The sequence below is a fragment of the Urocampus carinirostris genome, chromosome 15 (genome assembly GCF_059441175.1).
Source record: "Urocampus carinirostris isolate Australia breed hairy pipefish chromosome 15, RoL_Ucar_1.0, whole genome shotgun sequence".
NCBI classification, from domain to species: Eukaryota; Metazoa; Chordata; class Actinopteri; order Syngnathiformes; family Syngnathidae; genus Urocampus; species Urocampus carinirostris.
In genome coordinates, this window is record NC_142363.1 from 27,898,770 (window position 1) to 27,912,244 (window position 13,475).

Below are 13,475 nucleotides of genomic sequence, written 5' to 3' on the forward strand. Positions count from 1 at the left end.
AGATTGAGATTAAGCATTTTGTATTCATTTATTCAAGTCAAGCCCTGTTTATTTGTATAGCCTTTAATTACAAGATGTCTCAAAGGGCTGCACAGACCAGAGATTATTGCAAACTACAGACTATTATGACACCGTCCCCTGATCTGAAACCAACATGTGGGCAAGGAAAAACTTAAAACCTCAACATGAGGCTGCATAAAAAATTTTGAGAAGGGACAGCGCAGGTAATCCCTCTTCCGGAATTACCAGGCTGTAATCGATATTGCATCGGGTAACAATACACAACAGAGTGAAGATTATTTTTTTTAAAAGAGTAGGTAATATTCAATGTTTAATGTCTAATTTTCCACGGGCCTGAGCGTTCACACAAAGTCGGTGAGCAATGCTTGAAACAACAGTGAGCAACCATAATCCCAAGTGTGGCAACTAAATCATTATCAAACATGTCCAAAACCTGACATCAAGTTACACTTTGCTGAGTTTCTGGCAATGCAATTTTTTTCTCTCTTTTAAATGAATTGACTCATGTACTATTGCAAAGGTTGTACGGCCTACAAACTTCGTTTGTTCTTACAATTCTTTTGCAAGATATCCATTTCTTTTTATTTCCTGAGATATTTTGTCGCATAATATTAAAAGTTTGGGGGGCTTATTTAGTCGGTTGCAAGATACAGAACTGTACTTAATCACATTTTTTAGTGGAAGTACATTGTTGGCAACAAGATTCACCTGATATAATTGGAAATTATTTGAATGCAACACAAACTTTTTCTTCTTTTTACATGTCTTTTTTTAAATATCTCATTGTGTTCATTTTTGCCTCGCTGTTACCTTTTCTTTTTGTTCTCTATTACCTTTTTCCCCTTTGCTTGCTTCTTTCTTTTCTTCTGGCTTTTTTTCTGAAATTTTCCTGCTCTTGTTTTCTCTTTTTCTCTCTTTTTGTTTCGTTTTTTTTTCTCAGCTTTTCACTACTTTTTCATTTTGGTATTTTTTTCTTTTTTGTTCTATTCCCCCTTCCTTTAAGTCATTGTATGCATAATTTTACATAATATTTGGTCATGTTGGGATTAAAGAAGCAAAAACAACCCGAAGAGCCGTTTAGGACCCGAAAGAGCCGGTTCCTTTTAGTGAGCCGAGTCGAAGAAGCCGGTTCTCGAAAAACTCTACTGACTTTACTCAATTTAGTTCTACTTGGACCTTGACTTCAAAATACCGCATTTAGAACACAGCGTCAGGGGAATCCGTGTATTTTTACCTTCATGCGCTGTTACTTTGACTTAATTCGCTTCTTAATTCGCAATTTTGAGCCCTCATTTTTGTGAGCTGGCTCGATTTTCTTGTGCGCTGAGAATGTGCGGGCAGTGCGCGATTGCGCACACGCGCAGTTTAGAGGGAACATTGGTAATATGTAACATTGTGTATCCAGCTCCAGACTTCCTGTGCGGAGTTTGTATGTTCTCCCCATGCTTGCGTGGGTTTCCACCGGGCACTCCGGTTTCCTCCCACATTCCAAATACATGCATTTCAGGTGAATTGGCTGGTCCAAATTGTCCCTAGGTGTGAATGAGCGAGCGAGTTGTCTGTGTGCCCTGCGATTGGCTGGCAACCAGTTCAGGGTGTCCCCTGCCCACTGCCCGATGATTGCTGGGATGGGCTCCAGCACCCCCGCGACCCTACTGAGGATAAGCGGTGTAGCTAATGAGATGAGAGATGAGGTGTAACCACGCTTCCTATTGACTAACAAGCGTACTACACTTGGGTAAGGGGGCGTTCAAGAACACACCGTCGGCTTACATAATGAACCAAAAACATGGTGGATTTGAAACCTTTATCGTCTTCATCTGCACTCTGTTGATTATTTATACGAGTTTATGACAAAAATAACAGTATCTTTAACTGTTTTACATACTTTAATCACTTTTATTGTGATTGCGTTTAGCGAACACATGAGTTCATGAACGCACTCCGTCAGTGTGACTTGGTTATCATGGTGACAGGAGGTAGGTGGCTAAACTAATCTACCTTTTTAACTAGTCCTGGTTAAATATACCTCGAGTAATGCAAGCGTATTCTTGTCATTTAAGCGTGTGTGTGTTAACAACTGGGAGATAACGCGCCTCCAGTTCGTTAAACTCATGCTTTTACATTTAGCCTCGCAGCTTTAATGCTAGGGAAGTTATTTAGCTACACCGGAAGTGACATGATCTTAAAGAAGAAATGACGTAAAAATAAGTGATTAATTCGCTTTTTAAAATTATAACTATTATTTTCAGTGGAAGTGCTAAGTCTGCTTCTGGTGTCCGTGTTGTGGGGCTGCACCAACCCTTTCCTGAAGAAAGGCACTGAGGGAATCGAACTTGTGTCCAAATCCGGGAAAGTGGCCCAGTTTCTTGCTGAGGTCAAGTTTCTCTTTCTTAATATCAAGGTAAACACACACACTGTTTCTATTTCTCTATGTTTCTTGTTTTATTCTGCCTTTTTCCATCTCTATTTCTGTCTGTATCTCTGTCTCTCCCTGCTGACCCTTTGCACACACGTGACCTAATCACGTGGTGACACCATGACGGATGGTAGTAACCCGTATTAAACAGTGGTTGAGGCCAGTAAACTGAAGACACAAATAACAGCAGCAAAAAAGCTATATACTATTCAACACCAGTCAACGACTATTCTCCTCTCTTTCCCTGTTTTTCTGTCTATTTCTCTTATCTATCCCTTTATCTCCTATCCTTCTCTTTTCCTCTCCACCTCTCTCTTTCTTTGAGTCTTTCACAGTTTCACTTTTGGTCTGTTTTTCTCTATCCCTTTCTCTCTTTCTTATGTCTCTCTAGTTCTCTCTCTCTTTACCTCTTCCTCTCTCTCCCTGTTTACAGTAAGTCACTCTAATGTCTCTTTCTATTTCTAAATATTTCTTTCTACCACTCTCCTATATCTTTTCCTCTCCACCCCCACTCACTATCTCTTTATATGTCTCTCCCTCTGTTGCTCTGTCTCCCTTCTGTTTTTCTCTCACTCTCACTCTCTTCCTCACTCTGTCTCTGTCTCATTGTCTTTGTATTTCTCTCTCTCACCCTGTCTCTTTGGTTTTCTTTTTCTCTTTATCCATTTCTAACTCTTTCCTTGCTCCCTTATCCTCTCAACCTCTTCATATCAGTCTTTCTGTCTTTCCTTTTTTCTCTCTGTGTATTTCTCTTTTTCTCTTTATCACTTTCTATCACGTGCTCTTTTATATTTCGCTATTCCTTGCCACCTCTCTTTGTGACACTTCCTCTTTCTGTCTTACTTTATATCTCTATCTGTTTGTGATTATCATTCCCTATCTCTTTCTCTTACCTTTTATCTCTCTCCATTTCTCTCTTCTTTCTCTTTCTCTCTCCTTTTCTCCCTCCTCTATCATTCTCATTCTCTCTCTACTTTTCTCTCTCCTTTATCATTCTCATTTCCTATCTCTCATTCTCTTTCCTTTTCTCTTTACTGTCGTTCTCATTTTCTCTCTCCTTCCATTCTCTCTGTTTCTCTCGCCTCTCTCATTCTCATCCCTCTCTCCTTTCTCATTTTCTCTCCTTTTCTCTTCCCCAATAAGCATGGCTGCATGGCCGCTATTGGTGTGTGAGTGTGTGTGTGAATGGGTACGTGTGAAGCACATTGTAAAGCGATTTGGGAGGTCTTCATTGTCTTGAAAAGCGCTATATAATGCAGACCATTTACTCTCTCATTCTCATTCTCTCTCCTTTTCTCTCTCCTTTCTCATTCTCATTTTCTATCTCTCATTCTCTCTCATTTTCTCTCCTCTCTCATTCACATTCTTTCTCTCTCTCTCTCATCACTTTCTCTCGATCAATGACATTGTTTTTTTTTTTTCTGTCCATCCTCAGTACCTCATCCCCTTCGTCCTGAACCAAAGTGGCTCTTTGGTCTACTATTACACACTTTCCACAGCAGGTGAGACACTAATTGCTCTCATGTCTACAAATTTCAGTTTTTGTCTCAAAATCATTTTCACCGATCTCCATCTTGCATCTTTGTCCTACAGACTTATCGTTGGCCGTCCCTGTGTCCAACTCCCTCAGCTTCCTGTGGACTCTGCTCACCGGAAAGTTACTGGGGGAACATTTCGGAGGCAAAAGTGAGTCTGATTCGAGTTCTTTGGTCCCAAAAGGACACACCAAAAAATAAAAACAGTTTTGTTAAAACTTGATTTTCAAACTTCAGGGGCTGTTGCCGGAATGTTCCTCACTATGGTCGGGGTCACGTTGTGCATCGTAAGCTCCATGAATGATGTTGAAACTCGGACACACTCCCAATAAATTGAGAATGTTTTTATGAATATATTAATTAAGTAATTTTAAAAATCATTAAAGTGCTCTAGGTGATGGAGTTGCCAAAGCGGCCCCAAAATAGAGTGTTCTTTCTTTTTATTAAAACAGGTAAAAATAGGAGAACATTATTTTCCTTATGGTAAACCATTTTCTCGTTTTTTAAGTATTATTGTTTTTCGTTTATAATGAATTGATGTTTTTACTTTAAATTAATTAAAACATGATATACAGTACTGTGCAATATTAACAAATTGTCATTGTCATGGCGCCCAATTGGCCGCGCCCGTGTGTGTCACGGTTGCCATGGCGCCCAATTGGCCCCGCCTGTGTGGCGCCAGCTCCAGCTTGTTGACAGATTGGCTCCCTGTCAGTTTCTAAACTCTGTCCTGTCAGTCCCCTTTTATTGGTCCGTCTGCGAATCTCCGTTTTTACACGGCAAGCCCTTTTTTGACTGTCCTGTGTTTTTGCTCCTGTTTTTCCCCCGTTACGATCTGTTTGAGCTCGACCACATTTGTTCTCCCGTCCCGAATAACAACACATTTCCTGATATCGACCACGATTTTTGCTCCCTTGTCCGGCTACTGACCTGTTTTCTGTGCTCGACACCGCCATCGCTCGCCAAGGAAATACCATTTCCACGTCTGAGCAACCAGCTCCCCGCGATCGGCGAGCTCCGGATTGTGTGTACTATCCTTTCCCTTCTCCCCAATAAAACTGTGAGTAACGTTGCGCGAGTGGGTCCTGTTTCCTGTTCTAGTCCTGACACAAATTATATTGCTTTTTTTCAAATGAGATGTTAAATATCTGCTTTTGATAGTCACTGAGTCCTGTTGTTCAAAACTTCCTCTTTTCCCAATGTTTTCTTCTCTAGCCACTCGTGTTAGCCACTTGGCTGCGGGCTCATGTTTACCTGCTATTGTTAGCTAACCCCATGTAAATAATTTTTGCTCTTGCAATCCTTTACTGGCTTTTTTAGTAGCTTCTCCTGCTAGCTGCTAAAGTTAGCCTCTTACCCCAACTCTGACCAACTCCAGCTATTGGCTCTTTTCAGACGCTGCAGATCTACCCAGCTTGCTTCGTTTTTGCTCACACAAGAAAATGTGGAAGTAGGCTTGGGAGTTTTTGGGCTTCCAATGCAGCTCCATTCCAGGCTACAAAAACGTTTTTAGTGATGAATCATTACTCACTGTCACATCCAAGTCAAGTCATGTTTATTTGTGACGCCCTTGATCCCAAAAATTCTCAAAGGGCTGTGCAGACTATTATTACACGAAGGCAAGGAAAACTCAAAGAAATGCATTCACATGGAGCAGCTAACAATAACAATAGTGACTAGAGAGGGAAACAGTGGAAAAAGGTCAAATATGACTAGCGGCAGGTGCCTTAATCAAGAAAATATGTGAAGTTAGTTTGCACGACCAGCTGTGTACGGTGAGTGACACTTAAGTGTGGAGCAGAAGCAACTAACAATAACAATAGCTGCTAGAGTAAGGTCATAACCTGCAGCTAAATGGCTTAGAAGTCTGGCTGAATAATGAAACAATGGTAAGGAGCATTCATATTTTATTATTTATTATTGCATTTTAAACAAAACTAAGATTACGTATGCTGGAAACTTACTGTCGTGATTACCTAACCGGAGTCACCTGAGGTAATCAGCTGGTGTGCTGGAACGCGATCTCTTGATTGGTGGAAGTCTACTACATAAGCTGTCAGCGTCCAGAGATGGACGTTCGAGTGTCTTCCTCATTTCCTGAGTGAACCTCCAACATTCAAGGTACCACAAGCCCATGTATATTCCAAGTCTGATTCTCGTTGCCTGACCCTTGTCTGTTAAAAGTTTTCGATCTACTCTTCCGTCCCGGCCACCGACTTACCTGCTACGTTTCGCCACGCGTTTTCACCACGGAGTTGCCATATCGTCCCAAGAGGCTTTCCACTGCCAAGGCTCGACGTCCCAAGCCTGCTCCACCGAATCTTGTCACAATAAATCCTTTAACTGACGCTATTGGATCCGAGTCCTTGTTCTGTTCCATGACAGAACACTCGAACCAAAGCATGGATCCAGCGACAGTTCGTCCCACCTCTGAGAGATGCGGAAATGCCGAACAGGAATCCGCGCTACAGCGCCTACAACACACCGAAGGCGCAATACAACAAATCGTCCACGACGTATCCACACTAGTCCGGCAAGTACAACGTCACCAAGATTTTTTTGAACAGTGCGAAGCTTCCCCGGCAACACGAGCACGAGATCCAGTTCCGCCCCTTTCTGATCAGGTCGGCAGTGTTGAACCACGAGTAGGTTCGCCAGAGAGATTCAGTGGAGAGCCCGCCCAGATCCGCCCCTTTCTTATAAATTGCCGACTAATTTTTGATCTACAACCGCGAGCCTTTGTGAGCGAAAAGGCGAAGGTGGCTTTTGTGATAAATCATCTGACTGGCAGAGCCCGCCTTTGGGGAACGGCAGAATACGAACGAGGGGCGACAGCATGCACCTCTTTTAATTTGCTTAGCCAGGAAATGATTAAAGTTTTTGATTCTGGAGCCTCATCAGTCGATGCTGCTCGTTCAATCTTGAACATTCGCCAGGGGAGACGCTCCATTGCCGACTATGCCATTGACTTTCGCACACTAGCAGCCCAGAGTCACTGGAACGAAGAGGCGCTGGTCGACGCCTACCTCCATAGCTTGTCCGGTTATATCAAAGACGAATTGGTTTCCCACGCTCCTCCGGTAACTCTTGACAATGCTATCGAACTGACCGCCCGGATCGACCGTAGGGTTCAGGCAAGACGCAGAGAGAGAGAAGATCCCAGACAACCCATCACCCGGCAAAGTCAAGACATTAGTAAGATACCGAACCCCCCAACCAATTCTACCGCACCTCATGAGATGATGGAGGTGGACCGCACCTTTCTCTCCGTCGAAGAACGCCAGCGAAGGCGTACCGAACGGCTATGTTATTACTGCGGCGGCCAGGGACATAGGGTGGTAAATTGCCCGTTAAAAGCAAACGCTCGTCGGATATAGGGGACATCCGATTGAGCTCAGCTTTATTATCGTCCCCCAAGACTGATAGACCTGTTCTCCGGGCAAATCTCATTATTTCCGGTACATCTCAACCCTTCCATGCCCTCATCGATTCTGGCGCCGAAACAAATATCCTGGATTTGTCACTCGCACACAAGATGGGGATACCTGTTGAAACCCTTCCTAACCCGGTATCAGCTCGGGCTTTGGATGGCCACCTATTAGGCACCGTATCTCAAATAACGGAACCCATTGAACTACAGTTGTCTGGAAATCACAGAGAGAAGATCCGATTTCACTTACTTCACTCCCCTAACCAACCCCTTGTCCTGGGTCATCCTTGGTTGGTGCAACACAACCCCCATTTCGACTGGCGCACTGGGTCGATACTTGAATGGGGCATGGACTGTCACCAAACCTGTCTGCAAGCCGCTCCTTACCCAAATCATCCTGTTTCCACGAGGGCTCCACCCAATCTGTCCAAGGTCCCAGCCTGTTACCACCACCTACGGGAGGTCTTCAGTAAAGCTAAGGCCTCTTCCTTGCCCCCTCATAGACCTTATGACTGCGCAATTGATCTCCTGCCGGGGTCTGCTCCTCCTCGGGGCCGCCTCTACTCCTTGTCCATTCCCGAGAGGAAGGCCATGGAGGAGTACATTTCCGATGCCTTGGCGGCTGGTATCATTCGACCCTCCTCTTCTCCTGCTGGGGCGGGGTTCTTCTTTGTGGGAAAAAAGGACGGGTCACTCCGGCCCTGTATAGATTATCGGGGCCTTAATGAAATCACGGTTAAAAATCGCTATCCCTTGCCTCTGCTTGCCTCTGCATTTGAGCTTCTACAGGGGGCCACGGTCTTCACTAAACTTGATCTGCGCAACGCCTACCACTTAGTCCGAATCCGGGAGGGTGATGAATGGAAGACGGCATTCAACACACCCAACGGTCACTACGAGTATCTGGTAATGCCGTTCGGATTAACCAATGCTCCAGCTGTTTTCCAATCTTTGGTAAATGACATTTTACGAGATGTGCTTAATCGTTTTGTTTTTGTGTATCTGGACGATATCTTGATTTTCTCAAAGTCCCTCGATGAACACCGAAAACATGTCCAGCTGGTTCTCCGTCGTCTCCTAGAGAACTCTTTATTTGTTAAGGCAGAGAAGTGCGAGTTTCACGCCAAGACAGTCTCGTTCCTGGGCTACATCGTGGCGGAGGGGACCCTTCAGATGGATCCTGCCAAGGTATCAGCAGTCACCTCTTGGCCTGTCCCTGAGTCTCGGAAAAAACTCCAACAATTCCTTGGTTTTGCCAATTTCTACCGGAGGTTCATCAGGAACTACAGTTCGGTGGCAGCTCCCCTCACGCTTCTTACCAGTCCTAGAGAGCCATTTCGGTGGTCTTCCGAGGCTAATGCAGCTTTCAACCGTCTAAAAACCCATTTCTCTACGGCCCCCATACTCCAGGTACCGGACCCTGCACGCCAACTGGTAGTGGAGGTGGACGCCTCAGATGTGGGAGTGGGTGCTGTCCTGTCCCAGCGGTCGGACAAGGACCAGAAAATGCACCCGTGCGCCTTCTTTTCCCGGCGGTTGTCCCCGGCCGAACGCAACTACGACGTGGGGGATCGTGAGTTGTTGGCCGTCAAGCTAGCCCTGGAGGAATGGCGGCATTGGTTGGAGGGGGTAACGGTGCCATTCATAGTTTGGACTGACCACAAGAACTTAGAATATATTAGATCGGCCAAGCGGCTCAATCCTCGCCAGTCACGTTGGGCCCTGTTTTTCACCCGCTTTAACTTCACTCTGTCCTACAGACCCGGATCTCGGAATGTGAAACCCGACGCGCTGTCCCGACAATTCCAGAGTTCCAATGACACACCTCAGGGTCCCGCAACGGTCCTTCCAGCTTCCTGTATGGTGGCAGCAGTCTCCTGGGATATCGAGTCCCGAGTCAGGGAGGCGATACCCGATCAGGCGGGTCCCAGCTCCTGTCCCGAGGGTCGACTATTCGTCTCCGAACCCTTACGGTCCGAGGTCCTCCAATGGGGGCACAATTCTCACTTTTCTTGCCATCCGGGGTCGGCTCGGACTCACAGTTTCTTGTCCCGACGCTTCTGGTGGCCTACCATGGCCAAGGACGTTAGGGAATACGTCTCCGCCTGTCAAGTGTGCGCCCAGAACAAAACATCCCACCAACGTCCGGCCGGTCTGTTACATCCACTTCCGGTTCCCCGCCGCCCATGGTCCCACATCTCCTTGGACTTTGTGACGGGGTTGCCAGTATCCGAGGGGATGACGACTGTACTAACTATCGTGGACCGGTTCAGTAAGATGGTCCATTTCGTGGCACTACCGAAGCTCCCCTCCGCCAAGGAAACTGCATTGATAGTCCAGCAGCATGTGTTCCGCCTCCATGGCATCCCTCTGGACATTGTTTCTGACCGTGGTCCCCAGTTCTCATCCGCGTTTTGGAAGGAGTTCTGTCGTCTGTTGGGTGCCTCTGTCAGCCTCTCATCAGGGTTCCACCCTCAATCCAATGGTCAGTCTGAACGAGTGAACCAAGATTTGGAAACGGCACTTCGCTGCATGGTCTCTAGTGAACCGTTGTCCTGGGCTCGGCAATTGGCATGGGTGGAATATGCTCACAATTCCTTGGTTAGCTCATCCACTGGAATGTCCCCCTTCCAGTGTGTGTATGGGTACCAACCCCCTATGTTCCCTAGTCAAGAAGAGGAAGTAAACTGCCCGTCAGCTACGGCGAATGCACGTCGCTGTCGGCGAACTTGGGCTCGTGCTCGGGCCACACTCCTTCGGGCAAGCAAGACTCATGCCGTTGGGGCTAACCGACGGAGGAGTCCTGCTCCGAAGTACCAGGTGGGCCAGAAGGTGTGGCTCGCATCAGCTGATCTTCCACTGAAGGTTGAGTCGAGGAAACTGGCTCCTCGGTATCTTGGCCCGTTTCCTATAGTAAAAATTATCAACTCCTCAGCAGTCCGTCTCCGTCTACCAAGATCTATGAGAGTGCACCCCACGTTTCATGTTTCCCGAATCAAGCCCGTCAGCCAGAGTCCGTTGGCACCCATTCCACCTCCTCCCCCAGCTCCACGCTCCTTGGACGGGGAGCCTATCTATACAGTGCGCCGCCTGCTCCGCTCCCGACGCAGGGGTCGGGGCTTCCAGTACTTGGTCGATTGGGAGGGATATGGTCCGGAGGAGAGATCATGGATTCCCAGCAGGCAGATCCTGGACCGATCTCTTGTGGCAGAATTCCATCAACTGCATCCTGACCAACCAGCACCACGCCGTGGTCGTCGTCGGAGGTCCGACGCTGCTGCTCTTCCACCGGCAGTCCCACCCGCTACCACCCCTTCAGATGCGGACGAAGGGGCCTCTATCCACTCGGAGGAATTCTGAGGGTTCATCGGACGACCTCTGGGCCCTCGATTTTTGGATTATTGGTGATGTATTTTGGGTTTTGGGGAATTATTTGTAACTGGCCTGTGATTTTTTTTTCCCTTGGATTACCGGTGTTGCCATGTGACGTGTTTGGATTTATTTTTATTTTTCCCTGGGGGACTTCTGGAGCCGTCCCTTGAGGGGGGGGTTCTGTCGTGATTACCTAACCGGAGTCACCTGAGGTAATCAGCTGGTGTGCTGGAACGCGATCTCTTGATTGGTGGAAGTCTACTACATAAGCTGTCAGCGTCCAGAGATGGACGTTCGAGTGTCTTCCTCATTTCCTGAGTGAACCTCCAACATTCAAGGTACCACAAGCCCATGTATATTCCAAGTCTGATTCTCGTTGCCTGACCCTTGTCTGTTAAAAGTTTTCGATCTACTCTTCCGTCCCGGCCACCGACTTACCTGCTACGTTTCGCCACGCGTTTTCACCACGGAGTTGCCATATCGTCCCAAGAGGCTTTCCACTGCCAAGGCTCGACGTCCCAAGCCTGCTCCACCGAATCTTGTCACAATAAATCCTTTAACTGACGCTATTGGATCCGAGTCCTTGTTCTGTTCCATGACACTTACTTAAGATCAGGTTTCTCTTCTTATATATATTTTTTTGCCTTTAATAATAAAGATGGATGGACACAACTAAAAATTAAAGTGCCCACATCGGTAGGCTTCCAAATTTCCAGTTTAGTGGGGCCGATCCCTCCATCGGAAGATGTAGTTGAGTGTCATCTGCGCAGCAAAGGAAACTGATATTATACTTGCAAATAATATCACCTCATGGAAGCATGTAAATGCTGCAAAGAAGGGGCCCAAGTACTGAACCCTGCGGAACACCACAGGTAACACTAAAGGGCTCAGATGTCATTTCACTATATCTGACAAGGTGTGTCCTATCTGAGAGGTAGGATCTTCACCATAAGAGGACGGTTCCCGAGAGTCCAATCCATTTTTCCAACCGTTCAACTAAGATAATAGATAAAAGCACAAACTAGGGAAACAATAACTTTAGAAATGACGTACCCCTTCACTCATTGACGGTCCGGATAGAAGTGGCGCTAAAGCTAGGCTAACTCGCGCCCATGAGTGCATCTCGGCTCCACTCGTTACACGCCAAATCTCATTCTCGATTGAACTTTTTTCGGATATTTGACTTGGCTATTTTCGGTTGGGCACCGAATTCCGGGTCGAGCATCGAAACAATTTTTGCGCACATTTTTTGGTCGAACACCGATTTGGTCGAGCATTGAGGCAGTTTAGGACCGGGGTACCACTGCACTTCCAAAATCTGTAAATTCTCTTTAAAAAGGTTGGAACTTGCTTGTGCTTACTGTTTTGTGTTAACCTTGTTTAACTGAGTAATTGAAAATGTGTTTTTATAGAGAAATTAGCTAAAAATGTTTTTTTACTCGTTTGAAATGCTTTTTAAAAAAGTAATTGTATATATTATATATATATATATGTATATATATATACATATGATATACTGGAGGGGGCAGCTCGGTGGCGCAGTGGTTAGCGCGTGTGTGGCACAGTTCTAAGGTCTTGGGAACCTCCAGCTACCAGACTTACTGTGCGGAGTTTGTATGTTCTTCCCGTTCTTGCGTGGGTTTCCTCCGGGCACTCCGGTTTCCTCCCACTTTCCAAAAACATGCGTGTCAGGTTGATTGTCCGGTCCAAATTGTCCCCAGGTGTGAATGAGCGAGCGAGTTGTCTGTCCCTGTGTGCCCTGCGATTGGCTGGCAACCACTTCAGGGTGTCCCCTGCCCACTGCCCGATGATTGCTGGGATGGGCTCCAGCACCCCCGTGACCCTACTGAGGATAAGCGGCGCAGCTAATGAGATGAGAATATACTGGAGCCATATCTTCCTAGTGGGAGGTGGCTAGAGTCAAGAACACATTCACATTTCTGACTCTTTCTGGGAGATTGATACAGAGGAGGGGATTCCCAGCCCCCTCGCTCCACCCAAGTGATGTGTTGGGAGTCATTAGGTGACCAAACCCCCCAATTCCAACCCTTAATGCCGAGGGCCAAGCAGGGAGGCAATAAGTACCAAGGCTTGAACCTCCAACCTCCCAGTCTCGGGGCAGGCGCCCTACCCCGAAGGCCACCGAGCTGGTAAAAGTAATTGTAATGTTTTTTTTCTTTGCAGCAAAATATTTCCTGTTGATGATATCTGTGTATTAATTGTTATTGCAACATCTGTTGCAGCCTGGTCATCCTGGAAGGAGGATGACCTCATGTGCGGTCCCTTCTCAAGGTTTCTTCATTTTCCTCACGTAGAGGTTTTTGAGTTTTTCCTTGTCCTCATGTCGGTTTTAGATCAGGGACGGTGTCATAAGTCTGTGGTTTGCAATAATCTGTGGTCTGTGCAGCCCTTTGAGACTCCTTGTGATAAAGGGCATCACAAATAAATTGACTTGACTTGACATCAATTGGACTCAAAGACAACACCGCGATTTATCGGTGGGAATACAAAATGGCGCAATTGGCCTTTTAATTCTCGAATTAGCAGCAAAGTGATGCGGGTCAAACCAGGTTACAGTTAGTCAGTGCCATTTCTATCCGAGCACGGCGTCCAGAATTTCGTCGGCGACCGTAATTCTGAGCCCGAGCAAACAATTGAAGACGTTTTGGCTGAGTTAGGAAGGGGCGCGGGAGGGTTC

The 13,475-nt window shown here is 46.4% G+C and overlaps 1 protein-coding gene across 1 annotated transcript; it reads left to right on the plus strand.

The window, feature by feature from the left end:
- Positions 1-1,769: 1,769 nt before the first annotated feature.
- tmem234 (transmembrane protein 234) lies at positions 1,770-4,463 on the plus strand. The gene is made up of 5 exons (XM_088354334.1): positions 1,770-2,000; positions 2,274-2,425; positions 3,876-3,942; positions 4,034-4,126; positions 4,213-4,463. Exons 1-5 carry the CDS (start codon positions 1,955-1,957, stop codon positions 4,305-4,307), a joined length of 453 nt encoding a protein of 150 aa, XP_088210460.1. The 5' UTR covers positions 1,770-1,954; the 3' UTR covers positions 4,308-4,463.
- Positions 4,464-13,475: the final 9,012 nt, after the last annotated feature.